The sequence below is a fragment of the Danio rerio genome, chromosome 10 (genome assembly GCF_052040795.2).
Source record: "Danio rerio strain M-AB ecotype USA chromosome 10, GRCz13ab, whole genome shotgun sequence".
Taxonomy (NCBI): Eukaryota; Metazoa; Chordata; class Actinopteri; order Cypriniformes; family Danionidae; genus Danio; species Danio rerio.
Window position 1 is genome coordinate 5,664,245 of NC_141030.1, and position 20,422 is coordinate 5,684,666.

General features: G+C 33.7%; 1 protein-coding gene across 2 annotated transcripts in view; it reads left to right on the forward strand.

Moving 5' to 3' along the window:
* The window catches only part of ror2 (receptor tyrosine kinase-like orphan receptor 2), a 137,949-nt gene that overhangs the window by 98,671 nt on the left and 18,856 nt on the right, over nucleotides 1-20,422 (forward strand). For both annotated transcript variants that reach the window (XM_087270106.1, XM_087270105.1), the window contains exons 3-4: nucleotides 13,889-14,185; nucleotides 16,906-16,936. Coding sequence is in view for 1 of the 2 variants with exons in the window: in XM_087270105.1 (XP_087126231.1) it covers nucleotides 13,889-14,185; nucleotides 16,906-16,936 (328 nt within the window). In the remaining variant the exon portion in view is untranslated. The remainder of the gene's footprint in view (nucleotides 1-13,888; nucleotides 14,186-16,905; nucleotides 16,937-20,422) is intronic.

The window sequence follows — 20,422 nt, forward strand, 5'->3', positions numbered from 1 at the left end:
GAGTAATTATCTACCTTTATTCAGTTCAGAACTCCAGTTAACATAACTGTATAACATCTAATATAATTGGTGTTTTAGTCATGTTTTATAGCCTCAGTGATTGGATCTAAATGTTTTCATTCATTAGTGGTACTTGAGGATTTAAAAGATGACAAAAAAAAAACATTTCGTTCTTTCTGCTTCAACATTTCACATCACTGAAATCCTACAAAAGTTTGTTTTGACTTGTCATGTAAACACAAAATGTCAAGAACGTAAAAATAAATAATTACATAAATTAAATTTAAAATGGAGATTATTCAGAAAGGGTTAAGAAGTCATTAATAAAACAAAATCCAAAAAATTGGAATTAAATTGGAAATTAAATTTGGAATTGGAAATTAAAGATGCAATGATTAACCAATTTCACTATTAACTACGCTTAATTAATAACGGTCACGGTTAATTAATCATAAAGGCTTCTAAACACCGCGTTTTTGCACAGAACAAAACTGCTTCAACTATACAAAGTTACGCCAACTGTCCGCTAGTTTTAAGTTTCAAGCTTGTACACAGAGGCTAATACCCCCACACACTGTGGGTTAACTATAGCTGAGAATATAAAAGGGCCTTTCACATTCTGCATCTTTTGTGCACGCAAGCTTGCTATTTCGCGCGGTATACTGGTAGTGTGAAGTGCTCGCGCTTTCCAGGTGCGCCTAGTTAAAAGAATGCCGTTAGCACGCTTTCTCATAGCCCCATTTCAGTTGTCAATTTTTGTAAAAATTTATCTATCTATTGAATAATCTATTAAAAGAACGTTAGCATAAATTATAGAGAGCGGGACACCCTAGAAGAATTTATTAAATAATCTTTCGAGCACCTGCACTGTAAAAAATGCTAGGTTCCATACAATTCCTTCATGTTGTCCCAACCCAGACTTTTACATTTTTACTAATTGAATTGGATTAAAAATATTTTTGTATACTGTGGTTAAATACGCTGTAAATAAAGGCTTGCTTCCAGTGTGATGAGTGTTGGGACAACATGAAGAAATTAAGTTATAAATTAAAGCTCATTAGTTTTAACAAATTTAATTGGATTGATTGTAAAACAGTTAAGCAGTTTATCGCTAATAAAAAAATTTTTAAAAAGTAGTTTCAGCTCGTTTTAAATTAGTTTAAACAATCATCAAAGTATTTTTTGAGTGTATAAGAATTAATTACAGTTAAATTAAATTAGATACATTCATTCATTCATTTTCTTGTCAGCTTAGTCCCTTTATTAATCTGGGGTCACCACAGCGGAATGAACCGCCAAATTATCCAGCAAGTTTTTTTTGCAGCAGATGCCCTTCCAGCCGCAACCCATCTCTAGGAAACATCCACACACACATTCACATACACACTCATACACTACGGACAATTTAGCCTACCCAATTCACCTGTACCACATGTCTTTGGACTGTGGGGGAAACCGGAGCACCCGGAGAAAACCCACACGAAGGCAGGGAGAACATGCAAACTCCACACAGAAACGCCAACTGAGCCGAGGTTTGAACCAGCGACCTTCTTGCTGTGAGGCGACAGCACTACCTACTGCGCCACTGCCTCGCCAAAATTAAATACAGTTTGTTTTTATGAATTGCTTACTAACATGTATTATCTCCATTGTACATTTTCACTTATCTTGCATTAAGTTTATATTTGTGACGCATGGATTGGAAACACTGGCCTTCATATGTTCATTCGCTCCCCTGAAAACTATTACAGCTTCCTCTCGTCCCCAGACCCCTTGGTTGCGCGGCCAACACAAACAGTCTCTGCAGTGCTTCATATTCTGTGCTGCTATTAAACAGGCCCAGCAGAGCCAAGTGCTGGGTTTTCCTCAAAACTCTATGATTTATGCTCAGCGAAAGCGCAAATGCAGACACACTCCGGCTTGACAGAGCAGGCCACATTTCAGGATCACAACCTTATCGAGGACATCTATCATGAGCTGTTTTTTTTTTCTTTCCATTACTCTTTTATGAATTATTAACGTCACTGACACTTAAACATAATGGTTCTCCTGTGTACCATAAGCGAACATGTCAATGCTGAATGAATAAGTGCAACAGAAAATAAGAGTTTAGCATGTGGGTTGATAAAAATAAGAAAAAAAAGGGTTGTATACACCAGGGACAAAAACAAATATAATGATGAACTTAGCCAGATCAGATTAGTTTATCGCTAGGCCGATAAACGATATTATGTCGAATAGTGATAAAAATTTATGTCAATAACAATGATAAGCTCTGGACTTTTTTTTACTTTATATTGATCTAAATGCCAGTCACACTGCAGAAATGTGCAACAGTGGGAACCTAAAAGTGTGTTTGATATTAGAGATCAGTGTTTCTTTCTTCTAGGATTTTTTCCAGCTGTGGCGGCAGACCTTTTACACAAATCTACCATCCACCTATGGCTTTATTTCAATGACAAATGGAGAAATGTTGTGAGCGCAGTATTACAAGTCGAGATCGCATTTATGTAGTACGAGCATTTAGATCTCTTTGCGCGCCGATTTCCTCTGTTCGTGCTGAACTTCTTGCACACCGTAAAATAAACACTGCTCAAGTGCATTTTCTTTTGCGCTCTCAAACGAACGCAGCTGAAGTGCGATTTAGTGCAAGTTAAGATGTTTTCAACTGGGTCCGCCTGGAATACGCGAGCAAGTCGCTTTCTAGATGCAAATTTTGATGCTCAAGTGACTGAGATACAACCTAGAGAATGCGGTTATTTTTCAAAATAAAAGATTTTTTAAAATGCAAGACTGTTCAGACTTGGATAGTAAATAAAATGGAAATAAGGAATGATTTTTTTGTGTGACCCGGTACTAATTAGGGTCCGGGGGTTGAGGACCGCTGATATATTGCATTAAAAACCATTACAAATTTTGGTCCCACTTTATATTAAGTGTCCCTAACTACTATGTACTTACATCAAAAAATAAATACAATGTACTTACTGTGTTTATAATGTATTTGAGAACACTTGTGGTGCTTTTGAGTTGGGATAGAGGTTGGGTTATGAACAGGTTTGGTGGTATGGGTAGGTTTAAGGGTGGGTTAAGGTGTAAGGGATGGTCAACAGTGTATTTACAAATGTAATTACAAAAGTTAGTTACAGATGTAATTACATATATGTATTTAATCAAGCATAAGTACATAGTAAATACATGTATTTACACAATAAGTACATTGTAACAAACTATTAGTTCCTGTGTAAGTACATATTAGTTAAGGCCACTTAATATAAAGTGGGACCCAAATTTTATGTAAAAAAAATATAAAAATAGTCGTATAGCATAGTAAAGTATAGTATAAAGCAGGGGTGGCCAACCCTGTTCCTGGAGAGCCACCTTCCTGCAGATTTCAGTTGCTACCCATATTAAACACACCTGAACCAATTAATTAGGACCTGAACACCGAGTGATAATTACAGGCAGGTGTGTTTGATATGGGTTGCAACTGAAATCTGCAGGAAGGTGGCTCTCCAGGAACAGGATTGGCCACCCCTGGTGTAAAGTATAGTATAGTATATAGTATAGTAGTCTTTTTATTAGTATATTTTATAGGAAATCATCAGGGTCAGAGTATGCTTCTGGCAAATGGAATGAACATTGGCTAAGCAATAACTTGAATACATCTGCTATAGTTATATATTATATAAAATAAATTCTATATTCACACTCTTAATCGACTACAAACAGCCATAGACTAAAAGACTATAAAGACTAAAGAATGTTAAAGCAATGATCAAAGCATCAGAAAAATGGCGTATTCAGCCATCATTAAACGCAATTGGAAATGCTGTTTAGCATTTTGTTTGCATTTGAAGGCCAGAGGTTGGTTATATGGAGAATTGCAGTGGTTTGTCAGCACTGCTTGTGTTGTTTATCGTTCCAATCATGGCCGCCCACAAATAGTCAAACCCACTTAACCTAGCCGGCTGACTCCACTTGCCAAAACTGCAGTCCAAATGCATTACATAGAGATTTATTTTTATTTGATCACATTTTATTGTTATTTTTTTTTATTAAATATTTAATTCATTCATTGTTGTTTCTTTTTCAATTCATTATTTTTATTTTTAATTTTAGTGTTTTTTTATTTAGTTATTAATGCATTCATTCATTGTTGTTCCATTTTGAATTCAATTTAATTTAATAGTTTGTATTTTATTTTATATTGTTATTTAATTATTTATTATTTTCATGTATTTATTTATTCATTAATCCATCCTTCCATTCTTTCATTCATTATGGTTTCATTATTGTTCCTTTTTTATTTAATCTTATATTTTATATTTACATTTCATTCATTCATTTTTTTAAGGCTTTTTATTTTTTATGTAAATTTTTGTGTACATTTTGTGTTTAAATTTCTTTTTTTATTCATTATTGTTCCATTGTTGTTTTTTATTTATAGTTTTTAATTATAATTATTAATTTATTTTTCATTCATTCGTTCAATATTGTTCATTAATTTAGTTTTTTTTGTTTAGTTATTTATTCATTCAATAATTATTGTTCCATTTTTAATTTTATTTGTTTTATATGTTATATTGTTATTTTTATTTATTCATTCATTTATTCATTCATATTTCGTTCATTATGGTTTCATTATTGATCCTTTTTTATTTAATCTTTTTTTATTTTTACATTTCAATATTGTTTCATATTTAATTTTATTTATAATGTTTTTATTTTTTTGTATTATGTTATTTCTTATTTCTTTTTATTTTAAATAAATAATTTTTTATTCATTATTGCTTTTTATTTTATAGTTTTTTATTTTATTTATTTTTTTATTATTATTTTATTCATTTATTCATTATTGTTTCATTTTGAATTTTATTTGAAATAATTTTATGTTAATTTTATTTTATTTTATGTATTTATTTTTTACTTTGCATGGTGGCTTGTAAAAATGTATTCTTGACTTGTTTTGTCATTAGTACACTGCAAAATGCTGAGATATTTCTAAGGTTGGGCAGTCAACTTCAATAGAGTCGATTCCCTTAACTCTCAATGGACCTATACCGGAATCGACTCCAGGACAGGAATTTAAATGTTTTATCAAACCCTTCTGAATGAAGCAGTGACATGCTACAGTTATAATGCTCATTCTCGAGCACGATGAACATCGAAGGTGCCCGCTTTGATTTCGAGCTCACACATTTTACGCTTTTGCTTTTCGCGACCACGAGCACTCTATTATAAATAGTCTTTCAGGATGAAGTTTGCTTTCACTTTCAAAGTCCTATAAAACATCTTTTTGCAATTTGGTTTTAAGTTGATCTGCCTGCAATGTCAAGTTTGCTGTGTTATAAATGAAGTCAAGCATATGTGTGTAAATTTGGAGGGGATTGAAGTCTTAGATAAGCATTTTTTTCCAACATATTAGTCCCATTAACACACCCTTATTTAACTACAATGAACAAATTGCACAAAACAAACATATTGATATTTAAAAGTCAAGTAATAGGCTATTTAAAAATACACTTTAAAAAAATCACATCAGGCTGCTTTTATTTTTTATTTTAGGTTTGTTATAAATTCCGTGCAGGGGGTTTAATATTTAATTTGTCATTAAATCAAATTGAAAATCTAGCTATTTTGTTAATTGTTGCCTTTAAAAACAATACAGAAACTAACAACAGCAGACCGTCCACCACTCTAGATTATTTCCGTCACTCGGTACTCTGTATTCAAATATCAAAAATTCATATTAAGAAGAGATTTAGGCTATTTTATGATATTTAAGGGTGTTTATTTTATTTGTTAATGAACTGCTACACATCTTATCGTTAAATATTTCGATAATAAATTGATGTTTTAATTCCGTCTCCAAGATTTCAATGTAATTTTTTAACTGATCTTAACTAGACAATTAAAATATGCTGTAAAAAGTATAACTATTTTATTTTGACTGCAGATGATTTAAACTGCTAATATTGTCTGACCCAAGGAGAACGACATGTACGATATGATACAGCATGTTTAATACTTGCGTTTTTTTAGGTGAATGTAAATGAAGTCGATTTCTGAGTCGATTCCACTGACTGCAAAATTAGGAGTCGAGAATCGGAGTCAACTCTTAAAAAAAACAAAAAAAAAAAAAAAACCCCAGAACTGAACACCCCTAGTTAAAAATATCCGTTCAGATGAAAAGAACAGTAGTACTGGGGTTCCACAAGGCTGTCAGTTCACCTACTCTTTTTACACTTTTCACAAATAAATGTTTAAGTAAGCATTCATAGAATTTTTTTAAATATTAAATATTTTTCAAATATTTAAAATTTTTGAAATATTCCAATGACACAGCCATACTTGTTTACTTTATGAGACTGATGATATTAGTGTTATCTACCAGTCAGAAATTAGCCAGTTTGTTGAGTGGTGTAATATAAATAAGCTAAAAATAAATAAGAAAACAGAAGAGATGGATGTTATCTGACCCAAAGTGTATAGGTGACCATCGTCAAGTGGTTGTACACGACCATCCTATAAGTACTTGGCCATTTACATTGACAGTTCTTTCACATGGAAAACACATTGAGTGGGTTTGTTCTCGTTTACACTAGAGATTGTATTTTTTACGGAGGTTGCATCTTTTTGGAGTTAACAAGAAGCTCATGATGCTGTTTAATGAAAGCAGTTCTTGAAAGCATTGTTAGATATGGTATCACAGTGTGGTTTGGCAACCTGTCCGTTCAGTGTAAATCTAAGTTGATGCATCTCTTAAAGACCGGATGGAAAATTGTTGGGCACGATGAGTATTTTAATCCTCAAGTTTTATATGAGAATTGTGTCCTAAATCAGGTAGAAAGGATTGCGAAAGATCCAACTCATTTTTTGTTTCCACATTATGAACTGCTTCCCTCTGGTAGAAGATATAGAGTCCCAAAGTGTAGGTTGAAACGTTGTAAGAAATCCTTTGTACCTGTTTCAGTGGGTTTATTTAACAAGAGTCTATCTTGATTAGCATTATAAATTGTGTAACTGCTGTATTTTGTATTGTTTTTATGGAATGTCTGCAGCAATACGGTGATGCTCAAGGATAATAAAGAACAAAAAAAGTTTACTACTACTACTACTACTAGTTTTTTGGACAAAAATAGTCACTGAATTAATTTTTAAAGTTTGTCTAAATTAGTAGTAGTTTAATAATCTTGGTAAGCCCTTTTGTCATGCAAGGAAAAGGTAATTAAACTATACTTTGGTGTTTCAGCAAAAGAAAGTGAACCTTGTTTGCTAGTACACTTCATCATCTCAGGAGCACGGCTTTCGTCTGGTCTGCTCTTTGTGATTCAGTTGCATTGGCATCCTTGCATGAATAATAGTGGACTTGTGTAATATTAATTTCACATTCTGCGTGTTCTGACGTGCAAGTTCAGTCTGTCAACAGTAGTGTCTCAGTGTCTGTGCTGTGCTTCACTGATGAGGAACACACTGATGTACAGTATAGTGTCTTCAGATCGTCATCTGAGCGAGATTACAAAACACTTGTTCATCTTTCCACACCGATCATAGATAGCGGAGTACCTGCAACGACTTGTCTTCATCATTGCAAAGGTGTGCGTCTCGATCGATGGCTTCTAGGGTTTTCACAGTTATTCACTGTTTGGGTGTGAAAAATAAGTGGGCCGTTTCTTTACGGTTCTTCTCTGATGTGATGCACATTTTGTCAGCACTGCTGCCTTGTTTGATGGTGTTCGTTTCTCTTTGTGCTGGTCATATGTTTTTGGAATAATCTGCTGCTAGGATTATTGTACTGCAGTTTCTTGTAGTTTGTAACCAAATTGTTTTGTTTTCAATGAGGCATCACTAGGGATGGGTATTGTTAATGTTTTAATAAGTTAATGTTTTTTTAATATTGTTAATCTTTTTAATTTAAAAAACTAAAAACAAATGGAACCGAATTTATTTTATTATTGTTTTTAATCTAAAATAAAATGAAACCAATAATTGTAAAACAAAAAAACATTTTTTTTTTCTTGTAAAAGAATTTACAGTGGTTTGAAGGAAACTGACTCTCAGTTTTTAACAATTCTTCTGGAGAAAAAAATCAACATGTCTGCCTTTTCTGACAGAAGTCGGGATATTTCTTGTTTTTTTGTTTGTGCTCCCTGCAGTTGAAAATACCCTCTTGAAGTTGCAAAATGCAGTTAAATAATCAGATAATGTTTATGTATTTTCACTAACACATTTACATAAATGAGTTTTGGAGTATCTTGCGATGTTAAAAAAATAAAAATGCTGTTTTTTATAATTTCTTAATAAGCAGTTTATTATGAGGCTGTTCATATGCATATTTGTAAATACAGCTGATGTAAAATAATTTTTAATGTTTAAGATTTATTTAGGCAACTGCAGAAAAAATACTCTTTTCATTGCAACCGAATGTGTGTTTCTTTAACTTAATATTAGACTAATTTAGGTGATTGACTGCTGGCATAAGGATGTGGATGATGTAACGTTACCGTTAGTAGCTAGGCTTTCAAACACTTCTAATTACTTTTCATCGCAGTTAATGTACTTTTGAAACATACTTTCACTTAGCCAGATTGCTTGCGTTTCCGCTTATACAAGAAAACAACTTGTTGCGTTTATTGCAGCTGACAATGTCGCAGTCCACTCGGGAAACGCAACCAGTTTGGTTCACTACGCAAACTGTGTGCATGCGAGTTTGTGGCATGAGTTATATGTGTGCGTGTTTATCGCAAACATCCACTGAGTGTGCATGCACAGCCGAGAACTGTGAAGGCTTTTACTGTATATTTGCCACGCTCGCCGGAAACATGAGTGTTTCTCATGTGACATTGCCAACTGTGCAGACGAATATCAAATATCGCAAATTAGAAAATGTTGGTGAGTTAAATTATGCTACTGCAAGTAATGTTTATTCATCAATAATTCTCCAGTACTGCTAACAGAACCGTTACCATCAGAGCTTATCGATACTTCGTTTATTTTATAATGTAGCACTGATATCGATAAAGTACTGAGATTCGGTACCCATCCCTAGGCGTCACATTGCATGTTAAACTGTGCTAATATTATGTTAGAAATCCCCTACAACAAGTTTATATGCATCTAAGGTCATTGTAATTTTTTCAGAATATGTGCTTAATGCAGTAATAAAAAATTAAGTGAAAACAATCTGATTGGTTCTCTGGTTCTCGAATCTGATTAGCTGATAGCCATGATATATTTAAGTAATATCAGCACCCGTACAGCCTCTTTACCCTTTGTGTATTACTCCGCCCACAAACAGCCAGCAAAAAGCAGACACTACAGATCTAAAGTTTAAAAGATGCTTGCTCAGCTGTTTAACTATCAGCTTATGATTTGAATCCAGCGCGGAAGAAAGTAGTTCCTCATACAAAAGGGTTTTTGAGACTTTCCGTGTTTGATTTTGTTTTTATATACACAATTATACAAAAACTTTTGTATAAACGCAATATCACACTTGTAGCAGTGCGTTATGGCTGTATATCGGCACTGGTGGGAGGCGTGCGTTGGCACGAGGCCGCAGGGCGGGTGCCTTAGTGCCCCCATACATACTCAGAGGATGTGTATATATATATAAAAATATATATGTATACAGTGCTCTACACTGTAAAAAAATCTCGCTTGCTTATTTTTTTTTAGCTGTATCAAATTAACTTTTCTATTCATCTTAACTTGCATCAATATAGCTGACAAAAAAAAGGTAATTGAACCGATTGTGTAGTCCCTTTTGTTTTGTTTACCTTATAATTAAAGTTGTTGCATGTCCGCTGGTTCCCGCCTCTGAATAAGCGAGCTTACGCTACTTCTACATTAAGGTAGCGTCAGGCAAAACAAAACAACTGCAAACAAACACGATACAGAGGAACACAACCTACTTCCAGCTGGCGTTTCGGAAGTGTTATTGGAGAGCAACACAAACAGCATGCAGAAGTATAAATGCATGACTACGCGCAAGGCATGAGCTGTGGATCACGCCGATCACTCGATGCAGAAGTATAAAACAGCCTTTACTTAGAAAAGTAACTTTCCCTATCGCTGCATTGCAGTTATGTGCACCCCTGTAAATGACTACGCTCATATACTATAATGCAGTGAAATAGGAGATTTTGGACCCACCGGATGTCTTTCTCTTCAAGCAAATACAAATCTATGTGCAGATGTGAGATCTTAAAACCTTTAAAACCCAAACAAATAAGGAACTTGGTAAAAATGCTTTGTTTATAATGATGAAGATGACCTTGACCTCTTAACAAGTGAGGATAATTAGATTTCTAGTGTTGTGACCCCTTTAGCACACACATCTTCTGTGATTAGTTATATAAAGTGAACGCTAGAAGAAGGGAAAACAATAACCTGTGAGATACAGTATAAACATGCTGGACTTTCTGCTTTGTAGTGTACGCTTGCTGTTGTAATCATTCATGCGTAGGTTGGACAACTTGGCAACCGCATGTCAACCCTTTTAAGGCTACATACCACCCTTATGATGGCTGTGGGTTGTGGAGATATGATCTCAGATCAGCTTCGAGAGCGCAACAGATTTCATGTCTGCTTGATAAGGCTGAGGTCTGGCTCTCATGTTAACGGTTGTTTATTTGAGCTCCGTCTGGCTCTCCTACGTACTATGAGCTCACAGGTTTGAGGCTGAGTTTACCCAGGCCCGTCATATTCTCTCTTTGCTCTGTTGCTGTCATTTTCCCTCTGTTTTCCCATGGTGCAGTCCTGTTGCATTTCTCACCTCCACACCATCGCGTCACCTCTCATGTGTTTGAAAAGAGTTGAAGGGCTGCGGGCCAACAAACTGGGGCCAGACACCGTTTGTGCTGTTTTTGAAATGAAGAACAACACTAGCGTACGCACATACATTGCTGACTGAATCCCCGTGTAAGAGTCATGTTACATAGACGGTCCTTTCACTTGTGAAATGCTTTGATGGTATAATAACTTTCAAAAGCATTAGTTAAATTTTTTTTTTTTGCCATCTTTAGTATTCAGAATTGAAATATGTCATTATAGGATTAACATCAGGATTTCTTTTTGTTCTTAAGATGTATTTATAAGATTTTTTAAAAGAGAAAATAGCATTGTTAAATGGATATATTTACTTCCGCCATTCATTTACATCTGCAACTGACGTCAGAATAGCAGAAAACATTGCTAGTTCACACACATCACTTTAGAGCTGTTTGAATAATTCTATAGTGTAATGTCTAAAGTGATGATAAAACAAGTGATTTTGATGACATTTTAAGATTATAAGGCTGAACCGCATGAAATGCCATCAGTCTACAGAGATTTCCCAGTATTTCTCTGTTGCAATCGGGAGATCACAACATTACTATGGTATAAATACAGCACTACAACATACAAAAGAGAGAGATCGACTTAGAAAGTCGTTTACCTGTTTTTAAATGATTTGATCAGCTGTAGCTACAAATTACGCTCATTTTATCCTCGAAGGGCTTATTATCTAGTGCAGGGGTTCTCAATCTGGGGGTTGCAGAATAATTTCAAGGGGTCACGAGAGTGATTTGAAAATTGTCAAAAGCATCTGTAAAGAAATTCACTACCTTTTCTTGATATCTTAAAAATAAAATTGAAAACAATTTTATTTTTAAGATATCAAGAAAATGTTGTGAATTTCTTTAGTCGCTATAAGCATCTGGGGAAAATTTTAAATTGTGAAAGTCCTACTTGGAAGATATAATTTATTTTGTAAACAGCCTCTATGTATACATTGCATTGAACACAGAGCTTTTGCTGGTTTTCTAGGAGGCCTTGTGCCCCCAATGTTTGGAAAGCTCTGCTCTGCCCAGCATGAGTCCCTTTTTTTTTTCCAGGGTTTGTTTGCTATATTGCTGAGGTCTACAAATCATAGACTCGCCAAAACAAACAAATCCCCTCCTGAGACGTTTCTTTCATCCGCCGTTGTCAGGATGGGACCACTCAACGGAAGATGTTTGTTTTGAGCTGAAGCTGGAGTTACTTAATCCAGATGTGCTTTGGCAGAGTCGAGTAGTTCATTTAACATTCTGCCATCAGACGCCGGGGTCAGTGCTGTGGCAGTCACGGCCTTGACCAGTCAGCTTGTGTTTATCGCCTCCGTTTAAAACAGTGAGACAAATGCTTAAAACAGAACCGATATAAATGTGTAGTGATGCAACGAAATGAACATTCCTGTCTGGATCCACAAATTTTGGAGCCGCTTTATATGAGGCTCATGCAAACAGAATTTTGAGTTTGTTAATAAAACATGAGCCAGTGTTATAGAACAAGAATACCAGTAGAAGAAGTATTTAAATAAGAAAAAGACACGGTTTGTTGTGTATTTGAGTGTGGAAATATAGTTTTTTACTTACACAGATTCAGGATCTGTCAACCAAGTTCAAAATATGTGTTTAGGCTGTCTGTGTTGTGAAATTAATAATAAGAATAAAAAAGTAAGTAAATAGCATTAAACATTAAAAGTGCTGTTACGTTCGCTTGCAGAACGTATTTTGGGTATATGTGTGTGCTTTTGTTTGTATGTGGATGAGGATCCGCATTTCGTGCTGATGACGTTGGCCGCTGACGCTGGGTTTGCGCCACCAATCGCTGGTTGGCGTAGTGTTTAAAAGCCGAGCCCAAACTACAATGGCGAAAATTTTTTTTTGTAACTTTAAATAAAATGTCAAGCACCGAATCCCAACGTTTTTGCACCTCTGGACATTCCCACATCATATGTTAAAAGGTATCTGCACGCTGTGGTTCACAAAACTTACAATAAGCATGTGGAGAGATAAACCTATGATATGTCAAATATGCGTGGCTAAATATGCCCTGTTAATAGTTTTACAGTGAATAAACTGGTGATTAGGGTTTGTGGAAGCGTGGAATGTATTATCCCACACAGTTTCCCAATCGATAGTTGTATTGGGCAGAGACAGATCAGCCAGTCTTTCTTTTGAGAGAGTATGTGCATTAATATTAAAAAGACAGCAATAGATATAGAAGCCTTTTCTTGTAGCATTATATATCCATTTCACAATTGGATGGGTTATTTATGTTTTTTATATTTAAAAAAAATATTTCAAAAATACTGTAAAAATATAGACATTTAAAGTCTAAAGCTTTTAACAAAGGTATATTTCATCCGAAAATGAAAATTCTGACATCATTTACTCTTTACTTGTTTCAAACCTTTATGAGTTTATTTCTTGTGTTTCAAGTGGTTATAAATCTTATTTGATTTGCTGAACACAAAATACGATGATCTAAAGGAAGCTGAAAACCTGTAAACATTGACTTCCTTAGTATTTGCTTTTCCTGTCAATGGTTAAAGGTGCTCAGCTTCCTTCAAAATATTTTGTGTTCAACAGAATAAGGAAAATGATGAGTAAATATCGAGTAAATATTTTTTTCCTTCGCGTAAACCGTGCTTTAAGTTTAATACTGTATATCATTTGGTTAAAAAATGTATTAATAAGCATAAAAAGAAATTGTTGGACTTTTTAAAAAAATTGTTGGTCTAGCTTTAAAGTGTTGATTTGGTTTCACAAAAACGTAAAAAGAAAAAAAAAGCCAACCCTAGTTTTATTTCATTAATAAATGTTGAGTTTTATGTGTGAATATGTGATGTATTTAGCTACTTTTAGCTTAGAGTGAGTTGGTTTTTTTAAACCCTGTGCTTTTTTTTTTTTTTTGTAATTTCTTGAAGCTCTTAAATGGTTTGTCTGTCTGAAGGCAGTATTTGTCTTAGATCTCTCCCTCTATTTAGTGGGGGTTGCAATTTCCTCTCAATCCTGCATTGATGTTTGGGGTCTCCACCTTTGACCCTCTAACAACCCTCTTTGCCCTTTTCCCCCCTCAGGTTATTACCTGGAGTTTCTGGAGCAGCCAAACAATATAACTATAGTGCAGGGTCAGACGGCCACGTTACACTGCAAAGTAGCAGGACACCCAAGGCCCAGTATCCGTTGGCTGAAGAACGACGCTCCTGTGGTGCAAGAACAGGGCCGAGTCTCCATCCGCAAGACTGAGGCCGGATCCAAACTCCGCATTCAGGACCTGGACACCACCGATACCGGATACTACCAGTGTGTGGCCACCAACTCCATCAAGGTCATTTCAGCAACTGGAGTGCTGTATGTGCGACTAGGCAATACAGGTAAATCATTAGCCAGGTTTTTTTTTTTAATCCAAACTGCTCCTAACTTAAATACACAGTTGAAGAAATGATTAGCCCTCCTGTGAATTTCATCACAAAAGATGCAAGGAATTTTTCACCGTATTTCCTATTATATTTTTTTCTTCTGGAGAAAGTCTTATTTGTTTTATTTCAGCTAGAAATAAAGTTTTTAATAAAAAAAAAAACATCTAAGGTCAATATTATTAGCCCCCTTATGCTATATTAATTTTTTCGATTGTCTACAGAACAAACCATCGTTATATGACTTGCCTAATTACCCTAACTTGCTTATTTAATGCCGGGCTCAGATTGCAGGAGTTTTAAAATCCTAACCGATAATAAAATCTTGTTGCCACACACACACATGAGGAGAATCTTCTGCTATTTTAATAACTCAAATTTTAAACGTGCACACACTACAATATATGAAAACCGTGGCACAGCACAAACACATCGATGGAACACCGTCTGATTGCAGAATAAAACTCGCTTTATCAATAATTATTATTTATTATAGGCTAGGTTACTAATATTTGATGAACTTCTACTACATGCAAAACACTCTCATGCACTCGAAGTAGGTTCCTGTTTGCGTTATTAACAGTTATAAAATTAAATACAATGGGGCATATTCACATGCAAAAACAAAAACATCCTAAAATATGCCAGTGTTGGCAGTGTTCAGTGCACTGGTTTCACACTAGCTGGGCACTATGTACTGCAATATCCACTCATGTACCTATATACTTTTCTTTATTTGAAACAAACCCTGTAACAGCTCTGAAAGGAAAACCTTCTTTTTTTTATCCGAAGCCAAGAGCTATGCAAATTGGAGAAAAGATTTAAGTGCCAAAAGTTCTCCTGGTTAATAAATTAATTCTTTGCATAGGCTTTTTTGTATATATATTTTTTTGATTGTGTTTATTTCACATACAACTTAAGTGTAACATTTTTTACAGTGAAGAAATAAAATAAATTACAAAAAAAGTAATAATATAATATAATATAATATAATATAATATAATATAATATAATATAATATAATATAATATAATATAATATACAGTTATATAATATAATATAATTTAATATAATATAATATAATATATTAGACAGTTCTATAATAATACATTTTATTTATAACGCACTTTTCTAAGACCCAAAGCACTTACAAGAAAGTAAAAACAACAAAGCACAGTAGAACAATAAACCAAATACAATAAAAAACATATATTATATTATATTACATATTATAATATAATATAATATAATATAATATAATATAATATAATATAATATAATATAATAGATCTTTTATTGGACAATTTTTTTTCAACTATCAGCTTTTTTAATGTAATTTTTTTTTAAAGATTCTTTTCTTTTCATTTTAATTTTTGAAATAATCTAGCAATCATTTCAAAAAGGTAATTTGTATTATGAACCAATAATTTAACAACAATCAGTTTATAATATTGTAAAACCTTTAGAAATTTCTAATTCTGTTTTACTTTGTGAAAACTAAAAAAACATTCATTTATTTTCCTTCGACTTAGTCTCTATTTCAGAGGTCGCCACAGCGTAATGAACTGCCAACTATTCCAGCATATGTTTTACACAGTGGATGCACTTCCAGCCATATGCTCATATACTATGGACAATTTAGTTTATTCATTTCAACTATAGTGCATGTCTTTGGATCGTGCAGACTCCACAGAGAAATGCCAACTAGCCCAGCCAGGACTTGAACCAGCGATCTTCTTGCTGTGAGGCAACCTAAAATGAATGAATTAATAAAAAATTATTATTAATAATATTATTCCTATGATTCAATTCCAGGTTTCCTTCTGTTTTTCAGAAATCATAGGGCTCTAATAAAGTTTTTCTTCAATAGGTGGAAGAATTGATGGAATAATTATGATATAAAATAAATATCTTCAAGATTAATTTTTAATCTTTGTAGGTCTCTCATGAAGGCATTTTATGCTTATTGTTTTGTTTATTTTTTTCTCCAAGAAATCGTAAAGGAGCACAAATTCCCATTCATTGCTGTGATGCTGGAGATTTGTTCGCCAAGTTTATTCTTTCAGTGCATTGCTATTTTAGTAAATGATTGGAAATAACGATGTTACATGATCCTGGCTCAATTACATACACCTGTGTGGTATCCCAGTATAAACTCCCCTCGGGGGGGAAAACAATCAGTGCGTTCTTCTCTCTATCAAAACTCAAGTGTTTGCTTTTCCCGCTCTCCTATTTTCACTTCTTTCGAGTAGTCCATTGATTTACAGAGCAAAACTAAAGCAGTTCTGTTTTACGAGCACATGCGCCCGATGCTCGCCCTGGCATTCTTGTATATTTATAGGGAAAGCAGCGGTATAAATCTCAGTGTTCTTGCATTAGGACTCTACTTAAGAAACAACTTCCCACTGTTTCCTTCTGGAGAGGGGAGAAAAAAATAGGCTTTTATGTGCGTACGGTAAATTCTCAGCGCGTCCAATATTTCACATTATGCTTCTGACAGTTTTAGGAGCAGGCCCGCGCTGCACCTCCTGCGTCTCTGAAAAATCCTGTTGGCGTAATAACATTGGTGCTTCCCCCTGAACTCAAACAGCAAATTAGGCTTTGAGAAAACAGCTGCTCCCAAAGGGAAGCTCATGTTAAGACGCTTGTTCGTAATTCCTTCTATCTGTGTTTTACAGGGCAGTCGCCGGCTCATGGAGCTGAGGATTCGTAAGTACTGCTTTTGTCTCTCTCTAGAAGTTTCATCATTTGCACGCAGTATATTGTTTATTTCAGCTTGTTGGCCTCATCTTTTGTTTCTACACATTCTCAGATGACCCTACACTGAATGATGAACTTTAAACATGCTTCTTGAAATGTACTGTATTAGATGTTAGCAGGACAAGGGCTGGGCGATTTGGAGAAAATATCTAACTGCGATTTATTTATTTATTTATTTATTTATTTATTTATTTATTTATTTATTTTAATTAATTAATTATTTTTAATTATTATTATTATTTATTTAAATATTATTATTATTATTATTATTATTATTATTATTATTGTATTATAGTCTATTATTATTATTACTATTATTATTATTATTATTATTATATTCATTATTATCATTATCATAATTATTTTGTTATTGTTGTTATTATTATTTATTTATTTTTAATTAATTTATTATTATTTATTATTATTAATATTATTTAATAGTTTTTTCTTATTAATCTATTATTTTTTATTATTATTGTTTTTATTTATTTATTAATCTTTTATTATTATTTATGTGTATTATTATTAATAATAATAATTTTTATTAATAATTAATGAATTTTTAATTATTATTTCTTCTTATTTATTTATTTATTTATTCTTGACAAATATTGAGAGACATGGATATGTTGAAATATTTAAACTCCTGCGACTAGACCATATGCGACCAGCTGACTTTTTGTTATTTTCTTATTCAGAAAAAGTTTATATTTAAAAAAATAAGATTTTTATTCATAAATGTGTAATAAAAATATTATTTTATAAATGTTGTCTCCACATTCCCTTTAAAATGTTTAGCGGTCTATGAGTTTCTAGTATTCATTCGTTTATTTATAATAATGGCTCTTGCTTTTGCACTCTTTTATCTCGGGCTCCGCGAGAATCCCGCTTCTCTCCCATAATGCATGACAAAACTGAAATTTCTGTGCGACTGCCACAAGGGGTGTAATCCAACAGTTGTTTCCCAGTGTCGTGTGCAGTGGAAAGGCGGCTTGAGTTTAAAAAAAGGAACTGAAAAGATATTAACTTGCCCAAAATTTTATTCAAATCTGTTTTAAAATATTCAGAAATGAAACACTCATTTTTATCAAATACTGTACAAGTGAACAATGACGCAAATAAGGAGTATTGTAAGTCTCAGGTATCAAAATGCTGTATGTGGTTGGATGGATGGGATTTTGATAACACCCCGATATGATTAGAATCAGAAAGGAAGACAAAACACATTATCCATCTTTTTTGAACTGTAACTCAACATTACAAAAATCTTTGGTTGATTCGTGGAAATAAAAGCATGACCTGATTTCCTAAAGCACAGAACTGAATCCTGGCATGAACCAGCATCTGACTTAACTTCCCTAAGAGCCGAAGAGAGAGCTGGCAGCCACCCTCAGTCGGAGGAAATTTTGTGGCAGGGCCTAATGGTTCCTTTTCCAGGTTAAATAAATGGTACTATGTCTGCGGGGATGTTTTTAGGGCAGCGCTCATGTTAAACTGATTCTGCCTTCGTTTCCACAAGCTGACATATTGTAGAGCGATGCTATAAATGTGTGGTCACATTTGCCATTGTATGGCAGATTTTATTTGTGGATGAAAGTCAAGAATTTCAATAAGACTTCATACAAGCAAGACTGAAAGACTCTCCATGCAGATTTAGCAACATGTTCAAGTTGACTGTTGACTAACTCTACTTAATACATTTACCAATAATAGACTTTGGACCACAGTTTGAGTTTGGTCAGCATTGTTTCAGGGCGTTTGCTATTAGAACTTAGTTTTAACTTAGCTAAAAGAATTAGTTTTATAGGAATACCCTCAAAAATGACATTTGCTGTTTGTTTAAACTGCTTTTTTAAAATGAGCTGAAACATCAGAATTCTTGAGGTTTTCTTAGCGACAAATTTATTTTTTTATGTTTAATTAACTTAAATTTGGACAAACTACAAAGTTTACTTAATTCCTTCATGTTGTCCCAACACAAATTGATTGTGTGGAACTCAGCATTTGATCACTGTGGGCTTTCACTTCCAGTTGGAGAGTAAATTATTTGCAGATGATCCTTAACACTGCGTGCATGAATGTCTGGCGAATATCAAACCTAAAACCAACTTTACCGAGCTGATTTAGCTGTCTTTCAAAGATTTTAGTTCTAACAAGTTGTTAACGTTACAAGACCTAATACAGTATACTATACGACTTCATCACAAGGCCTATCGCACTTATGCTGCAGTTTCTCTGCCCACCGAGGAAGCCCGCGACTCCTGCTGCGGGACGGAAGTTTGACGTTTGGTTCTCCTGTGTCCCATGTTCCTCTTGCTGTACCAACGCAGCAGCTGCTTCACGTAAAAGCTGACTAACAGTTTTTGCCATCTTACCTCTTTTATACTGTATTTACACTAGTAACTAACGCTGTCCCATCCATCAAAACCGTGCTTCTGCCTTCGGGCTCTGTGTGTGAAAGTACTCGACGTCACTTGAATACGCCCCTCCCACTGATTAGCATAGGCTTTGCATACAGCTTGAAGTTGAAAATGAAATCGAAAATGAAAACTGAAATAAAAGGTGTCAATAAAAGGAAAGCTTAAATTTACATTTTAATTTGAATTGTGTCACTATTGTAGCGTGAACATTAATAACACGCTTTGTAAAAATTGTTTTTGCATTTTATTTTTCAGTTTGGCTTTTTATTTTAATATTGGCAGTCTTGACGTGGAAATGCAGTGAAAATGAAATGTTAAATTGGCAACTTCATTTTAATTTTTAATTTTGACAGGGACAATGTGTTGTCAAAGTGAAAATGAAAAATAAATAATTTCATTTCCTTTTCAATATTGGCAGATATTTTGCGAACAGTGTTTTAAATGAAATTGTTAATCTGATTTTCATTTTCATTTCCAATGTTTATTTGATTTATTTAAAACTGGCAGGATTTAACTTCCATAGATGCGTGTATTTATGAATCGTGTTTTGAACTCACGAATTTCATTTGCGTATTTATGAATCGTGTTTTGAACTCAGGAATTGCATTTGCGTATTTATGAATCGTGTTTTGAACTTACGAATTGGATTTGCATATTTATGAATTGTGTTTTGAACTTACGAATTGGATTTACGTATTTATGAATCGTGTTTTGAACTTACGAATTGCATTTGCATATTTATGAATCGTTTTTTGAACTTACGAATTGGATTTGCATATTTATGAATCGTGTTTTGAACTTGCGAATTGGATTTGCATATTTATGAATCATGTTTTAAACTCACAAATTGCATTTACGTATTTATGAATCATGTTTTGAACTCACGAATTGCATTTGCGTATTTATGAATCGTGTTTTGAACTTACAAATTGCATTTGCGTATTTATGAATCGTGTTTTGAACTTACGAATTGCATTTGCGTATTTAAAAATCGTGTTTTGAACTTATGAATTGG